The 23,417-nt window shown below is 48.2% G+C and overlaps 3 protein-coding genes and 1 long non-coding RNA gene across 9 annotated transcripts in view; all 4 read left to right on the plus strand.

Annotated features, from left to right (window-relative positions):
* Positions 1 to 227: 227 nt before the first annotated feature.
* LOC109526872 (60S ribosomal protein L32-like) lies at positions 228 to 1,286 on the plus strand. Its single transcript, XM_019888443.1, has 3 exons — positions 228 to 335; positions 901 to 1,001; positions 1,101 to 1,286. The coding sequence occupies exons 2-3, from the start codon at positions 906 to 908 to the stop codon at positions 1,284 to 1,286; spliced, it is 282 nt and encodes a 93-aa protein (XP_019744002.1). The 5' UTR covers positions 228 to 335; positions 901 to 905.
* A 1,039-nt stretch (positions 1,287 to 2,325) lies between these two features.
* LOC109526871 (60S ribosomal protein L32) lies at positions 2,326 to 4,736 on the plus strand. The gene is made up of 4 exons (XM_019888442.1): positions 2,326 to 2,433; positions 2,999 to 3,099; positions 3,199 to 3,380; positions 4,572 to 4,736. Exons 2-4 carry the CDS (start codon positions 3,004 to 3,006, stop codon positions 4,699 to 4,701), a joined length of 408 nt encoding a protein of 135 aa, XP_019744001.1. The 5' UTR covers positions 2,326 to 2,433; positions 2,999 to 3,003; the 3' UTR covers positions 4,702 to 4,736.
* A 140-nt stretch (positions 4,737 to 4,876) lies between these two features.
* LOC109526868 (glutamate receptor-interacting protein 2-like) overlaps positions 4,877 to 23,417 on the plus strand; it is a 30,049-nt gene continuing 11,508 nt past the window's right edge. For 4 of the 6 annotated variants that reach the window (XM_019888432.1, XM_019888433.1, XM_019888434.1 and 1 more), the window contains exons 1-10: positions 4,877 to 5,421; positions 11,966 to 12,046; positions 13,097 to 13,232; positions 14,245 to 14,390; positions 15,285 to 15,368; positions 16,100 to 16,175; positions 16,968 to 17,113; positions 18,179 to 18,326; positions 18,393 to 18,562; positions 22,443 to 22,571. In XM_019888432.1, coding sequence (XP_019743991.1) covers positions 4,962 to 5,421; positions 11,966 to 12,046; positions 13,097 to 13,232; positions 14,245 to 14,390; positions 15,285 to 15,368; positions 16,100 to 16,175; positions 16,968 to 17,113; positions 18,179 to 18,326; positions 18,393 to 18,562; positions 22,443 to 22,571 — 1,576 coding nt within the window. In that variant the 5' untranslated portion in view covers positions 4,877 to 4,961. Of the gene's footprint in view, positions 5,422 to 7,958; positions 8,395 to 11,965; positions 12,047 to 13,096; positions 13,233 to 14,244; positions 14,391 to 15,284; positions 15,369 to 15,897; positions 16,023 to 16,099; positions 16,176 to 16,967; positions 17,114 to 18,178; positions 18,327 to 18,392; positions 18,563 to 22,442; positions 22,572 to 23,417 lie in introns of those variants that run through there. The other 2 variants (XM_019888435.1, XM_019888438.1) reach the window with 2 other exon arrangements.
* On the plus strand, positions 13,239 to 14,135 carry LOC109526873 (uncharacterized). The gene is made up of 2 exons (XR_002170426.1): positions 13,239 to 13,581; positions 13,643 to 14,135. It is a non-coding gene; the product is annotated as an uncharacterized LOC109526873 (long non-coding RNA).

The raw sequence follows: 23,417 nt of genomic DNA on the forward strand, positions 1-23,417 counted from the left end.
GTAACACCGCCACCACCAAAGGCCCGTCTGGTGACAACAGTGGCTGATGCATCGTAGAAAATAGGTAGACTTAGTATGATGCAGGGTTTTTTTTTCCTCCCACTATCTCTCTCTTCGAGGCTGAGCGAATTTTGCACTCACACTCCATATCAATTGGTGGCGGTAATGCACCATGCCGTTTGATTGCCGACCGCCACGACAAATCTAAAAGAAGAAGCCGAACGTGACTTTGGTCGTTGTGGACTACAGTTCCCATAAGCCTTTGCAGCACTCGCGGAAGTCCTTTTCTTTCTTTTCCGGTGTCGGTGGATTCCTTTTCGGAAATACATCGGCGGGTGAGTCGATGGAATCTGTTACAATCCACCTAATTTGTGCCTCTGAATACACCATATGCGTCCTCGTAATGGGTTATGTGTGTTTTCCCTGCGTGCATCTGATGAAATGAACCTTTACGAAACAACACGACTTGGGTTTTGTGGCGCGAGGTGCCCCCGCTAACGCTAATGGCCGGCTGCTAGCCCTTCTTCGCGTCTTGCCATGTCAAGTTTCAGCGGAGGCCCGCTTCTAGGAACTCCTCCGACATCTACGAGTGGCGCTAAAGCAGCTGTCCTTTTCGCTTCCTCCCCAAATGCTCATTCGCTTCGTTAACTTCACGTCGACCTGAGCCCAAAAACGTTAGCCGGGTCCACAGGGTCGTCAACATGCCTGTGAAGCGGTGCCATTAGAACTCCGTATAATTGGCCCTGCTTGATTTTCGAGCGAAGTTGAATGAATGATGTTAAAGTCAGTTCTTTGGTTTGAGTAATTGACTAGCATAACGTTATTTTTTTTAGTCTCATCTGTAGTTACAGTGCCATTCAAAGAGTTAGCTTAACGCAAACACTTGATTTCCCATTTCAGTCACAATGGCACCCCTCCGACCCCTCACAAAGCCTAAAATCGTCAAGAAAAGAACCAAGAAGTTCATTCGCCATCAATCAGACCGATATGTCAAGATTGCGGTAAGTCACGTTCTTGTAAGAAGTTCAACCCACATTCACCGCTTGTTGTCAACCTACTGTTGAGGATGTGCAAATAACCCATTTCTTGTCTCCAAACAGAAAAACTGGCGCAAGCCCAGAGGTATTGACAACAGGGTCCGCAGGCGGTTCAAGGGGCAGATGCTCATGCCCAACATCGGTTACGGTAGTAACAAGAAGACAAAGTATATGCTGCCAAGTGGCTTCAAGAAGTTCCTGGTGCACAATGTCAAGGAGCTGGAAGTTCTGATGATGAGCAACAAGTAAGTTACACGTTCAATCGACTTATTGTTTTGCTGTTAGTGATATTCTCCTTGAAGTACAGTTGAACACACTGTTTTGGATACTTATTTACAATACAGCTTTATTTATACAGCGCTTTCCTAACAGCTCCAGCTGTAACAAAGCGCTTGACAAAATAACACCGATGACATAAAATAACAAAATAACATTATACATAACAAACACGGACAGTCATGCAATCGTAACCACTTTTCCTGCATACGCTTTGTTGTTTGAAGCAGTTGTGTGGGTTCGGTTCCCACTCAGTGACGATGTGGGTGTGAATGGACGTTTGTCTGTACCGTGCCCCGCGGCCTGCTGGCGGCCACTTCGGGTCGGGGTGTAGTCCGCCTTCTGCCTATTCACAAAAAGCGAGGGAGACTTGGCTTTCAGCTGAAATTGATGGAAATTGTAAAAAGTTCACACTGCTGTGATACTGTAGTATGAAAGTGGGACATGCACTGGTGATTTCCTCATCTCAAACAATTCATTGAAACAAACGTTAACAACAATGGTGGGTACGCCACAACAAAGGATTTCAACGTCTCGGTAACTCATCACGTGCCCTTGAGCGCCAATTACAGCTTGGCAACGACGTCTCATGACGTTCACGAGTCTGCCGAGGCATGGCATCCTACTCTTCTTGAGCTGGAGCATTGTTGTCCATGAAGATGAAATTAAGTCCACGTCATTCATGTAGGGCCACAATCACTGGATAAATCATGTTATTCAGGCAGTATGGGCTTGTCACAAAGTATAGGGCAGTTCTGTACTGACTGGACACCCCTGCCCACACGGTAACACCGCCACCACCAAAGGCCCGTCTGGTGACAACAGTGGCTGATGCATCGTAGAAAATAGGTAGACTTAGTATGATGCAGGGTTTTTTTTTCCTCCCACTATCTCTCTCTTCGAGGCTGAGCGAATTTTGCACTCACACTCCATATCAATTGGTGGCGGTAATGCACCATGCCGTTTGATTGCCGACCGCCACGACAAATCTAAAAGAAGAAGCCGAACGTGACTTTGGTCGTTGTGGACTACAGTTCCCATAAGCCTTTGCAGCACTCGCGGAAGTCCTTTTCTTTCTTTTCCGGTGTCGGTGGATTCCTTTTCGGAAATACATCGGCGGGTGAGTCGATGGAATCTGTTACAATCCACCTAATTTGTGCCTCTGAATACACCATATGCGTCCTCGTAATGGGTTATGTGTGTTTTCCCTGCGTGCATCTGATGAAATGAACCTTTACGAAACAACACGACTTGGGTTTTGTGGCGCGAGGTGCCCCCGCTAACGCTAATGGCCGGCTGCTAGCCCTTCTTCGCGTCTTGCCATGTCAAGTTTCAGCGGAGGCCCGCTTCTAGGAACTCCTCCGACATCTACGAGTGGCGCTAAAGCAGCTGTCCTTTTCGCTTCCTCCCCAAATGCTCATTCGCTTCGTTAACTTCACGTCGACCTGAGCCCAAAAACGTTAGCCGGGTCCACAGGGTCGTCAACATGCCTGTGAAGCGGTGCCATTAGAACTCCGTATAATTGGCCCTGCTTGATTTTCGAGCGAAGTTGAATGAATGATGTTAAAGTCAGTTCTTTGGTTTGAGTAATTGACTAGCATAACGTTATTTTTTTTAGTCTCATCTGTAGTTACAGTGCCATTCAAAGAGTTAGCTTAACGCAAACACTTGATTTCCCATTTCAGTCACAATGGCACCCCTCCGACCCCTCACAAAGCCTAAAATCGTCAAGAAAAGAACCAAGAAGTTCATTCGCCATCAATCAGACCGATATGTCAAGATTGCGGTAAGTCACGTTCTTGTAAGAAGTTCAACCCACATTCACCGCTTGTTGTCAACCTACTGTTGAGGATGTGCAAATAACCCATTTCTTGTCTCCAAACAGAAAAACTGGCGCAAGCCCAGAGGTATTGACAACAGGGTCCGCAGGCGGTTCAAGGGGCAGATGCTCATGCCCAACATCGGTTACGGTAGTAACAAGAAGACAAAGTATATGCTGCCAAGTGGCTTCAAGAAGTTCCTGGTGCACAATGTCAAGGAGCTGGAAGTTCTGATGATGAGCAACAAGTAAGTTACACGTTCAATCGACTTATTGTTTTGCTGTTAGTGATATTCTCCTTGAAGTACAGTTGAACACACTGTTTTGGATACTTATTTACAATACAGCTTTATTTATACAGCGCTTTCCTAACAGCTCCAGCTGTAACAAAGCGCTTGACAAAATAACACAGATGACATAAAATAACAAAATAACATAATCCATAACAAACACGGACAGTCATGCAATCGTAACCACTTTTCCTGCATACGCTTTGTTGTTTGAAGCAGTTTGTGTGGGTTCGGTTCCCACTCAGTGACGATGTGGGTGTGAATGGACGTTTGTCTGTACCGTGCCCCGCGGCCTGCTGGCGGCCACTTCGGGTCGGGGTGTAGTCCGCCTTCTGCCCGAAGTTAGCTGGGGTAGGCTCCAGCACCACCACGCGACCCTCTTCTGGAATAAGTGCTGTGGATGAAAAATTGACGTGATCAGACAGAGATTTGTTTGCATATCATCTACTTTCTGATTTCTTGACCTGTGGTGATGCCACTTTTGCGTGTTAGAATTTCAGGAAGCTTTTGTCGGGAATGTTTCAAAGACTCAAAGTCAAAGTGTTTTATTTTGTAAGTTAACAACTCGAATTGAAGTCGATCAACGGTCTTTCATCTTCATTTGGCATAAGCCTGGCCGATAAAACATTTATTTCGAATGTGATATTGTTTATATTAGAGCAGACTTTGTTTTGTTTCCCTAACAAAACCGGCAGTGTATTGGGGCAAAAATTCCACGTAATGTGAATCCGCAGGTGCCGAACCGCGATGAGGGTTGATTGTATTCATGTTTTTTCTGTGGAATCTCTCCCTACTTATTTGCTGAAAAACTTCATATTCCTTTTTTAAATTATTTATTTTTGTTGTTGAGGTTGAAGGACGTTTGTTGACCCGCGACGGAATCAAACGATGGCTATCGGACAAGTGAACGAGCCTGTGCCGTCAGACTCACCCGCGTCGGATAAAATGAAACTTAAGATGTCACTACAATGAAGTGATACACGCCAATCGGTGTTCTCTATTGAAAAATGACCGAGTTGAAAAATACCTCGACCTGGAATGAGCCTTTCCGTGGATTTTGAATCCCATAAATGTGTTGTTTTTTTGGGGGGGAGATGACAAAGCGAATCTCATTATATTAACGGAGCGTGCTTTGACACCCCCCCGCAGGACTCACTGTGCCGAGATCGCCCACAATGTCTCGTCAAAGAACAGGAAGGTGATCGTGGAGAGGGCAGCTCAGCTGGCCATCAAGATCACCAACCCCAACGCCAGGCTCAGGAGCGAGGAGAACGAATAAACGGGCTCTCCGTAATAAAATACTTTCGAATGGAATCTTGTTCATGCATTTTTTTTTCATTCGCTTCATGGGACCTTACTCATCGTGGAAGTTTCAAGAAAACAAGTTCACATGGTGGCGTTTGGTTTAGCGCCCAAATGTAAGAGACTCTGGGTGAATTCCAGCTAGCTGATGTATCTCGAAAAATCCTTGGTTCATATTTTTGTTGCTGTCGATTCTACGGTGTTCCTTGAATAAAGTGTCCAGATGGCGATTTCGCAATGTTTGGTGGCGGCACCCCGCGCAGAAAGTTTCCGCTGCGATATGACGGCCGGGCCGTGCCCCTCTGCTTGCCATCTGTCAGCCCAATAGTGTCGGGGACGCACACAAAAAATTTCCACTCAGCCGGTCAAGTGAGGAAGAGGGGAGAAGCTCGTTTCCAGAGGCTCAGAGTTCAACCTGACTGGATGCAGCTGAGAAAGCTGCAAGTGCTGCGTCGAGGGACCAGGACGTCATTCTGGAAGGTCGAAGGGTCCGTTCGGGTCTTGTCACCGGTGAACGCAATGAGCACGTCGACGAGGCTAGCGTTTGGAAAAGGCCACCTCAAACCCCAACAAGTCTCTTTTGGCTTCTCTCAGCCTGATCTTCTGAGGAGAAGCGCCCACTCTGCGGCTGGAAGGAGGAGAACGTTCTCCTTTTCTCTCAGGTGGCGTCTGGGCATTGTGCGAGGGAGGACAAAAGGTACAAACCTAACCGCGCCGGGCTTGCACGATGGAGTTACATTTAGAAACGTCATACAATAGATCGTATCATTTGAGTTTCCTGGGTTGGGTGGGGGGAAGAAATCCAAAAGCTAAGTATTTTCTTCTCTTTCTCTAGAATGGCTCAGTTTGTTGTAACGGGGTTGCATGTATGTTGAGAGACCTCCTCAGCGCACGATTCCGACGACAGTCATACCTCGGTTTTCGACCATAATCCGTTCCAGAAGGCTATTCGAAAACCGATTTGTTCGAAAACCGAAACCAAGCTCTTTTTACAAAAACAACTTTATTGAACACGTCTGTTCACAATGGAACGCTACCCGAGGAAGCGCCACTTCCTCGTGTAAGGAAGTCGAGAGGAGTCAAGTGGCGCATTCAAGTGCACTCAGTTTGGTCGAGAACCGATTTTCGGTCGTAATCCAAGGCATAAAAAAAACTCGAAATTTTTTGTCCAAAACCGATTTGGTCGAGAACAGAGACGTTCGAAAACCGAGGTTTGACTGTATTTCAAACGTGTCTGTGACAAAGTAGATGTAGCAATAAAAAGCGAACAAAGCTTATTTTATGTGGGAAATGTTACATTATGTTATGTGTTGTGTTTATGATTTTACTTTATGTTAATTGTTTTATTAAGCGCTTTGTTACATCTGCTGCTGTTGTGAAAGTGCTAAATCAATCAGGATGTATTGTATTGTATCTAAATTGGTCATCGAGAAGGAAGGACAAGGAGTTACGTAAACGCCTTTGGGGGGCGCTCAAGGACTATTTGGTGTCGAACCCTGTATTCAGGAATCCTTTTTACTCCGCTACAGAACAAATAGAACTGAAGCAGCATTTCCAAAGACTGTAATACAGAGACATCCACTGGATGCGTTTCTGAAAATTTGTTCTTGCCGTATGGATCGTGTACGTTTGAATTGCATGAGCGGTTTTTAGCAACTCTCCAGGTTGATGTCGCCTGTCTTGAAATTGCACTTGCGCCTTATTACCACAAGACAGCAGCCTGGCGAGTTTAAATGTCGTTTATAGTGAGGTGGCTGATGAAAATGGAGGCCAGCGTTTTTGACTTTTCAGGCTGTGGGCGTCATGGAGGCATCGCCGCATGCCATTAGAGAATCGACATTCCCAGCATGCTCTGTTGCACTCACATTTCACCCATGTGAGGGTGTTTCATGTGGTATTTTGGATTGGAGTTGCGGTAGTTTTGCGTCGAGTCCCGTATGAAATGATTTTGTCATGTACGGGCATGGTCGCAGACCCAAAAAAACTGGGTGAAATGAAATCAATAACATCAATAAAGTCCCGAAAACCCCCAAAACTCAAAATACCAAATAAAACAAAAAAACCCATGACAGTCGCACAAAGTCCCGAAAAGCCCAACAAACCAAAGTAACAACAAACCCAAAAAACATGGCAGTGAAACAACAGTCTGACGCCGGGTGGTCGGCCTGCCAGTCCTTTTAAGAGAAAAAGCTCATGCCACGATGACCAAGTACCAAACAAAACAAAAAAAACCCATGACAGTCTCACAAAGTCCCGAAAAGCCCAACAAACCAAAGTAACAACAAACCCAAAAAACATGGCAGTGAAACAACAGTCTGACGCCGAGTGGTCGGCCTGCCAGTCCTTTTAAGAGAAAAAGCTCATGCCACGATGACCAACAGGTGCAACGCTGGAGGAACCCCCCAATGCCACCTGTTGGTCAAAAACGGAACAGAACCACGGCACTTAACTATGAAACCAAAGCAAAAACAGAATCATGACACGAGTGCTACATTTGGTATTACTTTGTAAATGATGGCAACTTTTGGTGACAGTGACAGTGCGATGTATTACAGTAGCCTACTCTCCACTTACAATGTGCAAATGTAATCGCATCAAAAAGGGCGAAACTACACCTAGGACGACCAATTTGCCAATTTTGAAACGAGCCCTCAGGCCATAAGGATTGGCTTTGTGGGACCAAATCCCTAGCGGGCCTAGAAAGACATAAACCAACCCGGGAGCCACCAGGAATCCTCTCGATGCTCCAAATTGTCCACTCCGGGCCTGCATACACGTGTGTGTGAGGCGCAGCTGACGCGGCTCGGCAGGACTCAGGAAGTGACAGGCGTCGAGTAGCGCGCGGGCGTGACAAAATGTTTCGACAGGTGTGGCAGCGGTTACCCTCACAGTTCCGTCCCGTTCTCTGCTCAGGTGGCTCGGATGTCACGCCAAATGTTTTTTTCCCTCATTGTTTAAACCACACGATCACACACACGTATCGTATCGTGCATGTGACGAGCAATCGATATGTCAAGTCTTGGCGCCGTGGGCGTGCATGCGCACATTGAATGAAGGTTGTTTGATTTGGTGGCAAATGGATATGAAGCCAGTGAGTGTGCACGCGCGTGTGCGAACGTGTGTAGGGGGGAGGGAGCAGTGACAGTAGTCGGCTCCCGCCTCACTGAGCCCCTCCGGCAAAGAGAGAGTGTGTGTGTGTGTGTGTGTGTGTGTGTGTGTGTGTGTGTGTGTGTGTGTGTATGAAAGAGAGAGAGAAGGAGAGAGAGAGAGAGAGAGAGCGTTATGTGTGAGTCTGTGAGCACATGAGAAGGGGGAATGCTAAATCCAGAGGAAAGAGACGAACATTTTGTAAGAGAATGGCAAGAAAGGGACGCGTGTATCTCCTTGTTTTGGATTTGATGGCAAAATAGTAATTGGTCGACTCGTTCTTGGGGCATCAGAGTCCAACCGAAGAGCGTTGGAGGATCAGGTCTTCTTCACTTTGGCAAGTATAAAGAGAGGGGGGGGGGGCCCAGGGACCAAAGATGGTGTTCCTCTTGCATTTGAGCGGGTGAAAAGGTCCCCGTCGCCGACTTGCCCCTCAGGTGGACTTCATACCAACAAGGTGACTTCCCAAAGGGAGCTGCAGCCATGCTGTGTGGTCTGAGGAGAGACTCCAAGAACAGTAACGGTGAGACCTCCACTTTTTCCCGTCTTGGCCCGGTCTCGGGTTGTCAGCGCTGTTTGGCGCCGTCGAAGAGTCTCTGAGGCGAGAGCGTTGCCACTTTTAAACGTGAATATTGAGACCGAGTCGATGGCAGGAAACGCCGGCGTCGGCGAGCGCGTCCAGCCGGCGCCGAGCGCGACGTCGACCGATATAGACGGAATTTTTGGTGAATCTGCTTCGACGTCCGAAAATAGCACCATGACCTCACCGGCAACATTTGTGCCACACCCCCGCCTACCAGCTCGGATTTAACCTCCATTCTCACATGCTTGGCAGGGAGCGCTCGAATGTCAGATTTACTCGTCTCATGTCATTCATCCTGGAATTTTTCGCAATTACGGTTGTGATGACACGCGGCTCTTCCGGCAAGCCCACAGAGTCGCCACGGGGGGGCTGCTTATCAATCCGCTTGCGCGGAACATCTCCAAGCCGAGCGATGCTTTGGGGAGGAAGTGGCTACGGCGGCGCCCCGTCACGTGCGGCACGTTGGGTCCTCGTAACCCGGCAGCTCATGTTGCCTTTTGACTGCAGTGACAGCTGCTGGACCGTCGAGACCCCCCCCCCGGGAACTCGCGCGCTAACCAAGGCTTTTGCCCAAGATAACATCTCGGTGACGCGTCGCTCACTTTGTGTACGTGCGCTCTCCCCTTTGGCTCTTTGTGCAAGGATGTGTGTAAAATGCCATGTTATGCAAATGTTTCTTCTGCTTTCCGTCACGAGAAGGAAGACAAAAGATATTCCCGTGCCTTCGGTGGGACTCGTGGCGCTGTGTGGAAAAACAAAGAGTTTGCTTCTATGATTCTTTGTATCCACATCAGAGCTTTCGGGGCCACAAATGACTCGACGGAGCCTCTGTGCCCCACGTAGTCCCTTTTCTACCCCCCAAAAAATTTTGGGGCCCAGGGCCTGTGCTGCGCTTAGCTGGTGCCTCACAAGTTCTTGGAAAGAACGTGTTTGGTTTTCCACCGGCAAAAAAGCCAAGAAGGAGCGACGTCATGACGTCATCGCAAAGCGTCCAAACGTCATTGCCCACGGCGACGTTTACCCAAGAGCGCCTGCGCTATTCATAACAAGAATCATAAGAATGCGCTGTTAGCATCTGCTAGGCAACCTAGCATCGCATTATCTTTGTATGTCATATATAACAGGCGGGAACAGAGGCAACCTAGCATCGCATCAATTATCTTTGTATGTCATATATAACAGGCGGGAACATGCAATCGGTAAATGCTTCTATCTTTTGTCATCGTTGTGGATGATCACGAGGCTGGCCGCTTTTCAGAGTTCGCATGCTAGCTGGGCACCGCCGCCATCGCAGTTCGCCGCTCAACAGTTTGTGCAGAACGTCTGTGTATACGGGAAGTCACTCCTCGACATCCGCCATCGACATGAGGACCCCGCCCCCCCTGACGTAGTTGCTGCCAGTCTGCCCCGACAAATCATTGGGGTCACTTTAAACACCGGTTTCAAGCAGGGAAAAAAGACAGAACCGATGCTAACCTTTGCACTGGCCCGGAACTAGCACGAGCACAAGCGTGCTGGAAAAGGTCCTCTCGCGGAGTCTTTGGCTGTGAGGCCTTGGCTTGCTGAGCGGAAGATGGCAGGTTCAAAACGTGCTGGAGAGGTGCCAGCTCACTTCTTGAGTGCACCCGAGAAGCCCGCGAGCAAGGCAAACAAGCCCCCAAATGCCGGGCCGCGGCCCTCTCTTTTGTTTCTGCTCTTCCTCCTTTTTCTTTGAGCGAAATAGGAGCGAGAAAGAAACACTCCAAGCGCAGCACCCCTCAGGATGATGCATTGTTGTTACACACAAGTGCCATCGAGAATCACAACAAATACGCGCTGCTGTCTTGAGATACAAGCGCGCCGAGTTTCTGGGTTTTCCGAAACGCGAGCTGGCATTCAGCTGATTTTCACAAGAGTACAAAGAAAATCCAAAACCACAGTGTATGATACTATGACCCAAACAGAGGTGCTTAAGAAATCAGAAATACGTCAATGACGTAGCGAAAATACATGCACTTTTCGTATGAGTCGTGAACGAGGCTGAATAATCCGACGGCCAGTTGTCGGCGCGGCTGCGTTTCTAAAGGCAGCTGGATAACGAAATGATGAGTGACAGGTGCGGCTCAGGAGGCAACGCCCTCCACTCCCGCCGGACACGGAAAAAACAAGCAGGATAGGAGCGTGGCAATTTTCTGGTTTGAGCCATTTTCTGCTTCCTACCGATCTCATGTCGGATCTCGGTGGATGATTGAGGGATCTTGAGTGAGGCTGGAGCGAAACTTTTTGACTTTGCGATGAATGTTTGGGTCCATTGAGGATTTGGCCCGTCCAGCTCTTCATCACTTTTGATACGGTGATGTGTCATTGCTGAGGCTGAAAAGGTAATGCGCAGCAACGCCGTCTATCAAATCAGCATCTTCCTCAGCATGACCGCTGACAAGCTCGCGTGTGCCACTTTGGACTTTAGACGGCCAACTGCTAAATCAGGGGGTGTCAAACTCATTTCACATCGTGGGCCACATTACGGCCTCGGTAGATGTCAAGTGGGCAGGACCATTAAAGTTATACCGTACTCTGCTATAAATAACCAAAATAATATATGTCTTTCCTGCTTTGGTCGAAAGAAGCACAAGAACATTCGGAAAATGTTGACATTTAATGAACATATCTTTTGCAAAACATTTCATGTCGCGCCTTAGATTGCCTCAGACAAATGTGCAATTGACTTTTCTCATTCACATCGATGCACTGCAACTGCTCCCACTGATTGTACAAAGGCACAAAACCTTAAAATTGGTATTGAAAAATATAGTCATGCTTTTTAAGATGAAACGAGATTGACAACGAAAGGAATTTTTAAACCCTTTCCACACGTGCATACAAAATCTAAATGTAATCCCTGCCTACACCTTACAAACGAAGGAGAATGCTATTAAATGTGTAAAGAATAAAGTGTTCACATGTCCTTGATAGCGTCTGCTGTGTTGGGTGAGTCTGTCTGAGTGACAGACTGCGACTGCTCTTGTCTTCTACTTTGATCAAAACAGTGTGCCCCCTAGCGGATACCCCACGAATTGCACCTTATTAAAAAGATTCCTTCCGTGTCTTTTATGCACATTTTCACTTTTAAATGATCCTGCGGGCCTGATCGAACCTCCTTGGGGGGCCGGTACCAGCCCGCGGGCCGTATGTTTGACCCCCCCCGAAAATACAATTTTGAGGTGTTTTTTTAAATTTTTTTATTTTCCACCCCCTCCACAATGAACACTTCTGGCCTTTTCGTAGTTTGCGACTACTCCTTCTGGTACAGAAAGTACATGATGAATTAAGCTACTGACTTATTCAACTCGAAGTGCCCCCCCCACACACACTCCAGTCAGCCCCCACAAAGGACGCAGTTCAGGGTAATAACAGCTTGAGCATCTGTCACGAGGTGCATCGGGGTCTGTTGCTTTGGCCATCTGCCGCAGAGATTTTGCCCTCGTTGAGCCACAGTGCCTCCTCCTAACATACCTCCGTGCTGTCTCCTCAGATGAGGGCCCGTACGCAAAAGGAAGCAAGCAGTCCGGGCCATCTGACCAATCCCATTTCTCCCAGCGGCGCAGCCTTTCAGGTACAATTTAGTCAAACGTGACTCTGCATGCATCATTTTCTTTTCGGTCTGCGGAACGGATGCACGCGCGCGTGCGCTCACCTGCACGCTCATCCACTGCGGAGGGGGGAAAAAAAAATGCTTGTGTCGCGTGTGTGTCATGAGTAATAAACCACAGGTGACAAAAGTACTCACACCCTGTACTTGCAGATACAGCGTACATAAATGATTCTGTTCAAAGCAGTGCTATTGATTGAACTCGTATGCAGGGATTTTTTTCCCCCCAAAACCTTACTGTATGTTTTTTGTTTTTTTTAACACAATAAAAAAACAGTACCTTTCACTCATAAATATGAGACCAGCTTGGGTCAAATCCTCAGAATCAAAATCAACTCATTGAAGGGATCGTAATCATTATCATCTTAAAAATCGATTGCATTTGCATGACCAGTGGTGCAAGGCGGTCACATATCATCCCCAAGGGGAGAGCTTGCAGTTTACCGGCAAGCCTGTTTCTGTCAAGGACGGCATCGTTAATTCCCTGATTTTCATGCAAATGAGGGCTGCAGGATTGGTCTGGAAAAGACTACTTCTATCCCACACTGGCACGCCAACAGCTTATTACGCATGATTCTACTGTGCAAAGTCGAGCAAAATAAGCAAAGAAAACTCCAAATAGGGCCCTCTGCGTTACTCTTGTATTCGAGGGAGATTTTTGCGATGCCAGATGAGAGGGCTGTTTTTTTAGGCTGGCACAAAACGCAACGCGTATGTGGAGAAGCATTCTTGTCGCCGAGAACATTAATCCTCCTAAATAAGGCCATGGACTGGTAATGTGAGCCACAGGCCACAAGAATTGAGGATGACACTAAATCGACATCAGAAGGGAGGCTGAAATCCATTTTGTAGTTCTCATCATCATCATCATCATCATCATCAGAAGCTGCTTTTTTGTGTGTGTGACTGACACAGAAGGGCTAAGAAGTGACAAAGGAAATGTTCTTTTGGAGGACGGGTTTGGTTGTGTCAGACCGAAGCTAACGCTCTATCCGCCGTCTGGTGGCTCCACAGAAGAGTACCGAGGAGTGACCACGGTGGATCTGATGAAAAGGGAAGGCAGCAACCTCGGGCTCACCATCTCCGGGGGCTCCGATAAGGATGGCAAGCCCAGAGTGTCAAACCTACGGCCAGGTGGGCTGGCTGCCAGGTGAGATCTGCGTGCGCTCGGTGATGCGGCTGAGAGCACGCAGCCACGCCAGGCTGTCCGCAGCACTTAGATCCGCTTGCGCAAACATGCTTAGGCTGCAAAGTTACACGCGCTCACCTGCAGGACTTGGCTGTTGTGTTCGGTCAGCTTTGATGCCGACGCAGATTTCGCCACACCGCTTCCTTGCTCTAAAGCAAAGATGCAGAGAAATCGAATAGGAATTTCCCCAAGAGAATACAATTGTCACGATCTCTCTCTTCATGAAAGAAAAATATGAATACAGTCATCCCTCATTTTTCGCGGTCGATGGGGACAAACTCGCAGGTGTCCAAATCCAGGCGCGGGGCAGGTCTGAGACGCTGTGTGAAAACCGAAAAAGACTTCTCATCGCCGCTCACTGAACTCGTAAGCGGGTCCGGCTTCCCCTCATCGTATGTTGAGCATTTTGACTATGATTGGCCCCATTTTGCTCAAGTCAACGGCGTGCCGGCAAAATGTCGCGGAAAAAGTCACGTTTTGTGATGATTAAGCGGGGTATGACGCGCTTGGTGGATGTGTGAGCTAATTTACTGAGTGGAGACTCATGCGGACAGACAGGGGAGAGACCGGCGGTGACATCGTGTGATGAGAGCCGACTGGATGACACGCCAGTCGGCTCCGCTCGTTCGCATGTCTGCGCGTCCGCCCGTAGCGTCCATCGGCAGCGGCCCGGAGGTGGGAAAAGAAAAGGGGTCAGAACCACTCCATTAATTAGTCCTGCGATGAGTAGCAAGATGACTCCAAGCTGTCGCATGAGAGGTGACATGTTCATGGACGTTCTTGGGGTCTACATTTTGGCCAAGAGATGGCAAGCTTTCACCTGCAGAAGTCGTCATTGCGATATGCTGCTTTGCTGGAAAAAAAAAAGAAGAAAAGACGGGAGCCGCCGTCCGCAAATGTTCCATGACTGGGCGTAGACTTTCAAATCAACATGCCCCTGCATCTTGATAAACATCCTCTCAACTCCCACCAGGTGTGACCAACTGAATGTAGGAGACCACATTAAGTCAGTGAATGGCATCAATCTGCGCAAGCTTCGCCACGATGAGATTATCAGCCTTCTGAAGAACATCGGGGAGCGCGTTGTCCTGGAGGTGGAGTACGAGCTGCCTCCGTTACGTACGTCAAGTCTGCCTGCAGTCAAGATCAAAAGTCTCCACACCGCTGTTCAAAAACGAGGCTTTACGACCCAAAATAGATCGGTCATGAATATATCATGTAATATATATAGTTTTTTTTTTGGGGGGGGGGGTGGTACATTTGCGCACCTGCCCTTATAACAGGAATGCGGCTGTGTCCAGAATGAACCAGTCACCTTCAAACTCATGTTAAATGGCAGCCAGGATAAGTGAGGTGATGTGTTCTGTCAAACATATCTTTTGGTGTTCTGCCTGAAAAGTTCAACTTTGGTTTCATTGGATTCGAAACACGTGGGCAAATGTGTTTCTGATGAAACCAAGTTTGAACTTTCTGGCCACAGGCTAATTCCGAAAGGTGTCTTTGGTGCAATCACAACACTGCTCATCACCGTGAGCACACTACCTGGGTTTCAACACGTAACATGGTGGCAGATCTACACTAGCTCATGTTTAACATGATTACACATTATTTTATTTATACATTTTTTACTTCCCCCCTCAAAAAGTATGATCTATCGATTGTGCGAGCTAGGAACTAATTCGAGCTAGCTCGCTAGCTCGAACTAGCTAGCTCGAACTAGCTAGCCCGAATTAGCTAGCTCGAACTAACTAGCTCTCTCTCTCTCTCTCTCTCTCTCTCTCTCTCTCTCTCTCTCTCTCTCTCTCTCCCCTCGCTCTCAAGAGAGACATAATTTTAATAAATGTTAAAAATTAAAAAAAGTTTTGAAATGATTTATCATGGTCATTTTAAATCCCCCAAACCTGGCATTCAAACAGAGTTGTTTTGCGGACATTTTATTTCCATTGTATCAACTGTATATGATGTCTTGTAAATGCTGGTTCTAATTGACTGGACTTTGTTTTCCTCTGGCAGTCCAGACTCCATCGGGAGTCATAAGCAAAACCACAGAGGTGTGTTTGCTCAAAGAGGGCAACAGTTTTGGCTTTGTCATGAGAGGTACGTCGATGAGCATCTCTTGTCTTGTTATGATCTGATGAAACCAAGTTTGAACTTTCTGGCCACAGGCTAATTCCGAAAGGTATCTTTGGTGCAATCACAACACTGCTCATCACCGTGGGCACACTACCTGGGTTTCAACACGTAACATGGTGGCAGATCTACGCTAGCTCATGTTTAACATGATTACACGTTATTTTATTTTTACATTTTTTGCTTCCCCCCTCGAAAAATATGATCTATCGATTGTGCGAGCTCGCTCGCTAATTCGAGCGCTAGCTCGTACGAGCGCTAGCGCTCTCTCTCTCTCTCTCTCTCTCTCTCTCTCTCTCTCTCTCTCTCTCTCTCTCCCCCCTCTCTCTCAAGAGAGACATAATTTTAATAAATGTTCAAAATTAAAAAAAATATTGATTTTTTTTGAGAAATGATTTATCATGGTCTTTTTAAATCCCCCAAACCTGGCATTCAAACAGAGTTGTTTTGCGGACATTTTATTTCCATTGTATCAACTGTATATGATGTCTTGTAAATGCTGGTTCTAATTGACTGGACTTTGTTTTCCTCTGGCAGTCCAGACTCCATCGGGAGTCATAAGCAAAACCACAGAGGTGTGTTTGCTCAAAGAGGGCAACAGTTTTGGCTTTGTCATGAGAGGTACGTCGATGAGCATCTCTTGTCTTGTGTTGTGTTCTTGAAAATCATGTCGCCGTTGTTCTTTTGGTCTTCTCAAGGGGGCTTTCATGAGGACTGGCGCAGGTCTCGTCCTCTGGTGGTCACTCATGTCAGGGCCGGGGGTCCCGCTGACAGGTATGAAACGATCGCATTCACGGCGGGGACGTTTTCGCTGCATGCGATGCTGTATTTGGTTCTTAAAGACAAGTTTTTATTACAAAATGTACAATGGATGAGAAAGAGGCCTTTTGCCATCTCCTTGTGAAAACAATTGACTCATGCTAATGAGCAACTAGATTTGGAAGAATACAGCTTGTAACTTGGTTGTAAGTTGACATTGTGGTATCCCATGAGTGGCTTACATTTCAGTCATCATCATCTGAACAGACTTTTTTGTATCACCTTAGTTCATTGCTTTATTTAACATTAACGTAAAGAAGCCACGATCTAAGCCGAACACAATGGAGACGATTTGGAAATGTACTTTAGCATTTTTTGAAGAGTTTGAAATGAGTTTCCAACCCGATGATCTCAACACCGGTTGGGCATCTCCGACATAAACAACCAGAGGCCATCTGGTGGGACGTAGGGAACGGTGGGGTCTGACGACCGTGCCTTTTGAGCTTTTCGTGCAGCTGTCTTCGCTCAGCCCCGCATGATAGCAGCATACACGGCGCGCGGGGCTTTTCTCTCAAGCAGAAAGGCCGCTGCTCCTCCTCGGGCGAACTCGACGTCACACTTTTGCCCTCGTGGTAAAAGGGGGGGCGTCAAAACACACGGTCAAACTTCCACTGCCCTCCCTTCGCCTTCGTCTCACCCGGGAGGGAACGCTCCTACGGAGCCGTGCCATGATTTGGAGCGAGCGGTGTCGCGACGCTTGCGCGAGCACCTTGGCGCTCATGTTTTCCCTCTCTTGTCTTTCTCAAGGGAGGGCACAGTCAAGGCCGGCGACAGAATCTTGAGCCTCGACGGCATGCCTTTAAACCGAGAGAAGCATGCTGACGCGTTGACCATGCTGATGCAGAGCAGCCAGGAAGCTTTGTTCCTGATCGAGTACGACATCTCTGTCATGGGTGAGCGCACACGCCCGCACGCGCTCGCGCACGCGCGGGCGGAATATGTGGAGGCACGGTCGGACAGCGTTGCTCTGAGGCTAAATCATGTGGCCGTTTGGCTGCGCGGAGCGGGGTGAGGCTCGGCGCTGGAGATGCCACCAGGGGAGTCACTCGGGCCCAAGAGCAAGAAGGAAAAGCGTGGGGGGGATTAGCATCATGTGTGGCTCTCTCTCTCCAACCTCTGCGGGCCAGCCTTTGCTTTGTTAACGAGCACGTTTTCCCAGCGTGACCTATATTATAAAAAAAGAAAAAAAAATGCTGCATATGAAGAGTCGACGAGCATTACGTGCCTCCGAGCTCCGGTGATGCCACGGTGACGAAATGTCAAGCTGCATCCCCACTGCTGGCCGATGACATGAGAGATGCATAAGAATGGATTTTATCCACTGCTGGTCCCAAAGAGTCATCGTTGGATGATTCACACCCAGCGCATGGGGTTGACGTGTCCACCCTCCGTTTTCCGAGAACGGCAAAACTCAGACACGGACGGGGACCGGCTTCAGCTCTTCAATCCGAGCCTCAACTCAATCTGCTGGGTCAAGATGATTCGCCCGACCTTTTGTAAAAGTAACTCGATCTGCTCAAAAATTCCGCAGCTGCCCAGTGAATTTTTAGCCTCCACGTAACCAAAACAAACCAAAAAGAGGAGATTGCTGAATGTCACCTTTACTCCCGTTATAAGGTCGCCGAAACCCACATTTTTCAATTTCATGTTCAATTTTATAATGACTACTTTCGGTGAGGCGAGGCAGCTTTATACTGCGGCATACCAAGTTGACAAACATGCAAAAGTAGACCTGCCTCGGCACAAAATCGAAGCGGTGCCCATTTTTATGCCGAGTGCCGCCTTTTTTTCCCTTTGACCAAATTGTCGGGTGCGGCGTAGGCGTGGCAATTCGACGTTCCGGAGGTGCATCGCGATCCAAACGCGGTCGGCTTGTGGCGCCGAAATAACTCTCTTGTTTTAATGCTCCCGGCTGAACTTTTTGTTCTGTCTGAAAACGTGCGCGCTACTTGTTGCAGAGGCGGTGCAACGCGCCTCGGGCCCTCTGCTCGTGGAGATAGCGAAAGGGACCTCCTCCGGTCTGGGCCTCAGCCTCACCACGTCCATCTTCAGGAACAAGCAAGTGATCATCATCGACAAGATCAAGCCGGCCAGCGTGGCCGAAAGGTGACGCCGACTTCATCCGTCTTACGAATCCACCGACAGTAAAAGATCTGATCCTCATCCTGTCAGGTGCGGAGCGCTGCACGCAGGCGACGCCCTGCTGACGATCGACGGAACCAGCACGGAGCACTGCTCTCTGATGGAGGCCTTGCAACTTCTGGGGAACGCCGCCGATGTGGTCAGACTGGAAATCCTACCATCCAGTCAGAGCAGACTGCCCGTCCGGCCGCAAGACACGGGTAAGACCTGCCGGTCAACTTCCGCGACGGCCCGGCGGAACAGGAAATCAACCGGATGGATTTCCAAAGAAAGGAAACCATGTTCGGTGTTCTCGCTTGACATCGTGGACGTTTAAGCCTTTCCCTACGTTCGAATGAAAGGATGTGGGGGGGGGGGTCCTCTCTAAATTCTGCTCGGTTGATTGCATTCCCCTTTTTTTCGACTCAACTCAATCCTTGCGGTGAGGTGGACCATAAAAGTCGACGCGGCCCTCTTCAATCGCCTCCAGGTTCAAAACCTTTCCCTCCAACAGTATGACCTATCATCTGTACAAATAGGCCGTATGTTAAAAAGGAGATATCATGAGGTTGCAAAAGTGATGACCCCCCCCTTGAGTAATGTTCTGCCTCCAAGAATAAATGACATTCATATTCATTTGGAATCCACGTCACTTGTCAACATTTCAAATGACTCTCATGAGCCCAAAACACATTTTAGCTGTTCTAGTAGGCTTTTCCTGACGTTTAGTTTCTTTCTAGCGGAAGCCTCAAGCTTTTGTGCTAACACCGAACGATATTTCAATCTGTTCATCATTACCGAGGTCCCTTTTCCGGCTGAAGAAAAAGAGCCCCCGCGGCCTGACCTGCCCCCGCCGCGCTTCGCTGTCGGCCTGGTGTTGTTTCGGTTGGGGAACGCTTTTGGGTTTGCGCCAAATGGAAAAAAGTCAGCGGACCTTGACAAAATCTTTCAAACACATGGGGGGGGGGCATCAACAGGGGCGTGTAGGCCTTTTTATTTCCGCCGTATGTCAAAATCTGCTGACGAGTTAAAAAATGTGCTCCGGCTTCCTTTCACGTTCCCCAAAGCATTAAGTTGACTCCAAATTGTCCTTTGGATGTGTCTTGTGATCGGCTGGCCTGGCAACCGGTCCAGAGTCACTCGGCATCTGTCGCAGCACACCCACAACTCCAATGAGCAGACATGGATGGATGGAAGCATGGGCCTCGGTTACAGTGACTGAACATTACGAGGGCGGAATTTACAGTCGACAATCTCCGTGGTGCGGTTACGCTGTGCAAATCTGCCTAATGAGGTGTGCATAGGAAGCACATTGTCTTCACTCCACGTGATGTCCGCACTCTCGGCGTTGCTTTTGCGTGGAGCTGAAATCTCAAGTGGAGCTGCCTTCCCAGCTGCTTCTTCGGTGTACTGTGAAGCACGCACGCGTGCATGTGTGTGTGTGTGTGTGTGTGTGCTCGTGTGCGTCTGCGCTACATCGGGGGCACAATGCTCATGCCTCGGGTCCCGCTCCGGGCACTCTGGTGGATACAAACAGCAAAGCGATCGCACACTTGTTCCTTGTGTGCCTGCTCCCGTTTTTGTGGCTTGCCAGCTGTGGGGGCTGAAGGTGAAAAAAAAAAAAAAAAAAAAAAAAAAGGCTGGCATTTCTCATTTCAAAGTCAGCCCGTAATGGCTTTTGTGCCTTTGCCTGGTCATTTTGTCCACTCTGCAGCCTTTTCGCTGTCCGGCTGCTGTTTGACAAGCACAATCCTGTGACAGAGTTGCTCGCCGAAGCCGTTTCGGATCAGAATCAGATTTTTTCTCGCTGAAGTCAGATCTCCTCCAGTCTCGAGTTAAGATCGCAAAAGTCGAACCACATTTTGACAGCTCGTTTACCCCCCGAAGAAGCATGACCATATTATGCGGCGTCTTTAATCTCCTGTGGTGAGCGGGTGGGGCTTGGGGGAGGTTGATATGGCCACTATAAGATTAGGATTTTTTTTTTTTTTTAAACCAATCCAGAAAGAGCATTTATTTCTCAAGGCGCCTCCCTCCTGGTGATTTTAGCGCAAAGTGCCAAGAGCTTCATCCGGCAAGGGCCAGTGCTCCCGGACGATCTGATTTCAGGTGACTGCTTCCCCTCCCTCAGTGGGCCTGACGTATCATGCGCGGCGCTCGTGTCGTCATCCGTGGTCGCCGCAAATCCGCTTCCCATGCGAGCAAATTGCGGCAGATTAGATCCCCGCTGGGGGAGTAGCAGGGATTACTGTCACGTTTAGCTTGCAGTGACACACGTCCTAACGAATCGCTTTGGCAAGCGAATTATTGGGGTGCTTCCCACACACCAGGTCAGCGGATTTCACAAGAACGCCTCGCCGTTCGCCGAGCGGCTGTCCGCTCGATGGCAGGAGCGGACCGATGCGTCCGATAAAACAGGGGGCCTTGTTTTCACGGCAGGCCGCATCGTAGTTATGGTCGCCGATTCGAAGAGGAAAACCTGCTTTCAGTTGTAGCTTCCAGAAGAAAACGGCATCAATGAAGGGCGCATGCGCAGTGAAACACGAGAGGGTGCTCAGAATGTCAAAAGGATGCGGGTCGCGTTCATTTGGCGGGAACAGAGTCGTGCTGTAAATTGAACAATTCAAATGGCAGTTAGAAAGTCTTGTGAAAGACACAGTTGGAATTAAACCCAAAATCAGTCCCCTTGCCCCTTTGTAGTTTAAGTCTAAGTCACACTTGAGTTACTGACAAAAAAAAAAAAAAAAAAGATTTTATTGTTCTGGACCCCTTGATATTACACCACAAACCACTCGAGGTCCCCACTCCCCTGCTTGAGAAACCCTCCGGTGATTTTTCCCAATCAGTGTGCCGTAAGAGCTCTTCGGGTGTGCCGTGGGAAAGGATCACATTTCAATGAGTAGATTGTTTGACCATCCATCTATGCCAGCGCCCTCTAGTGACTGACGGAACAAAACAAACACGACACCCGAGGTTTGTCTGTCGACTTAAAATCGGGCTCCCCTGGTGGAGTTTGACGTCAGCTTGAGGGCTGATTGAAAAACAATGGCCACAGAGGAAGTCCAAGCGGAAGTTGGACGTGCTGACAACTCCAACAACGTTTGCTCTTTCTTTCTTTCTTTCTTTGAAAAGCGATATCGCCGCCATCTGCTGGTCATTAGCTGAGCTGCATTGTGTTGGTTTACGGACTTGGCGTGTACCTAGCATGAGGCACGTCACTATAAATTGAGGGGTTCGTTGTTTTTAGTGGCTAGCTCTACTTTAAGAATGGGCAAAAGGAGAGATGGAATCCTTTGAATGCAGTTTTATTAAAAGGGAAAAAAAGAGCACAACTCCTTCTTCCGCTACTAAAACACTTCCTGTTTCCTTCAGCCAATCAGACGCTCTCAACATAAACATGTTTAATCAGAAATTATCAAAGAGAATTTAGGTAACTTTAACATCAAAGGCAATACTGTAATGTTCAAACATAAAATGATAATAATTAACAATTTAACAAAAGCTTACATCACCGTTTTGGAACGCCATCGTTTGACATAATCGCTTCTCCTGTGGTTTAGTGTCCTTTTCATGTTTCATTTTTCAGCCCACATCACAAGGGCCACATGGAACGACGCGGCGGTTCGGCTCTGGCCCAAAGGCCTCGAGTTTGATACCGGTCCAATTAGACGTGCAGCCTTCGGCTGCGCCCAATTAGGGCGAAACGCTTCCTGCTGCCGCCGCCGCCGGTATCAGCAAGGTGCCCAGCAGCCAACTGGCGCACAACCGTCCTTTGCACCCGGGGGCTTTTTCCAAAATGACGACATGGACACGCTTTCCAATTTCAAGGCCGTTTTTGGGAAGTTTGCCCGTCAACGTAAGATTCCGTGTTCTCCCCTCCCGCCGCTCGCCGTCCGAGTGCGTTAAACGTTTGTGAGACAGGATTAGTTGCAACCAAAGACAATCAATCTCAATGACTCTGCTCTGAATAATCTCCCGGGTGCGCTTTGCGTTTTGATCCCATTTTAGACCGGGGGGGGGGAACCCGAGTGTCATTTTTCGAAACGCGGCCAACTCGAGAGTGGGTCCGCCTCGCTCATTCGTGCCCGCTTGTCGCCGCAGTAAAAGTCCAGAAGAGCAGCCATCATCACTGGGACCAAAGCGGCAACGTGGTCCCGCCACCGCACGCCAGCCACGGTAGGACGTGGAGCAGCCCGAGCCACCCGCGCAAGCAGCAGGATCACTGCAAACGTAAGTGATGCTTTGTGACAGCCTTGCTGCTGGCCGACACGTCCGCACGGCACCGTATTCCTCAACACTTTTGCTAAATCTTTGCCACCACGTAACTAGTCTTTTTTTTTTTTAAATCTCACATGCTGCACGATGAGCATGAACCAAAACTGTATTTTGTTTGGAAAATTTTGCGCGCTCTTCGCCAACCCCTGTGCCACCAAAGAGAGCACCTGGGGTGCATTCAATTCCAAAAATTAGTCTGAAATGACGTAATCTGTCTTTGTTTATCCGTCGTCTATGCCAGTGACTTGAAGTGACAGGGACAACAATTAGAATAGATGCTCTTCCACGAGATGGGTTCAAACGACGGCCCGTCATCATAATTAATGACATAAAAATGAGTGCCAAAAAATAACTAAAATGGCTTTTTGTTTGTAAAGCTACATTTTTGTTTTTGAAAGAACATACAATTCTGTGGCTTAAAATCTAACTGAAACGTTTGTGTATATAAACTCCCCGCTTAAAGTTAAAAACTCATGAAAAATCCCAAACTATAGTTACTCTGGTCCCAGCCCCCTAAAAAAAAACAAACCAAAAAAAAAACAAAAATGTTGTTTCATGAAAAATGAAGTACTTGATTGCAAATGATGAAAATGGAAACATCCTAATGGACGGCAGGAAGAAAAAAGGGTTCATAGCATGCCTTGAGTTGCGGTACCGTGCACAGTTCAGTTGTATTTAACTTTGAAGCCCGATACTTTTGTCATGAATCGTCGACCTTTCGGGCAATCTGATTCAATGAGCCACCTTAGACGTTTCTCAGGTAAATCGTGCTTGATAAACTCGGCTCCTTGGGTCACCGCG

The sequence above is a fragment of the Hippocampus comes genome, unplaced genomic scaffold (genome assembly GCF_001891065.2).
Source record: "Hippocampus comes isolate QL1 unplaced genomic scaffold, H_comes_QL1_v1.1 scaffold152, whole genome shotgun sequence".
NCBI classification, from domain to species: domain Eukaryota; kingdom Metazoa; phylum Chordata; class Actinopteri; order Syngnathiformes; family Syngnathidae; genus Hippocampus; species Hippocampus comes.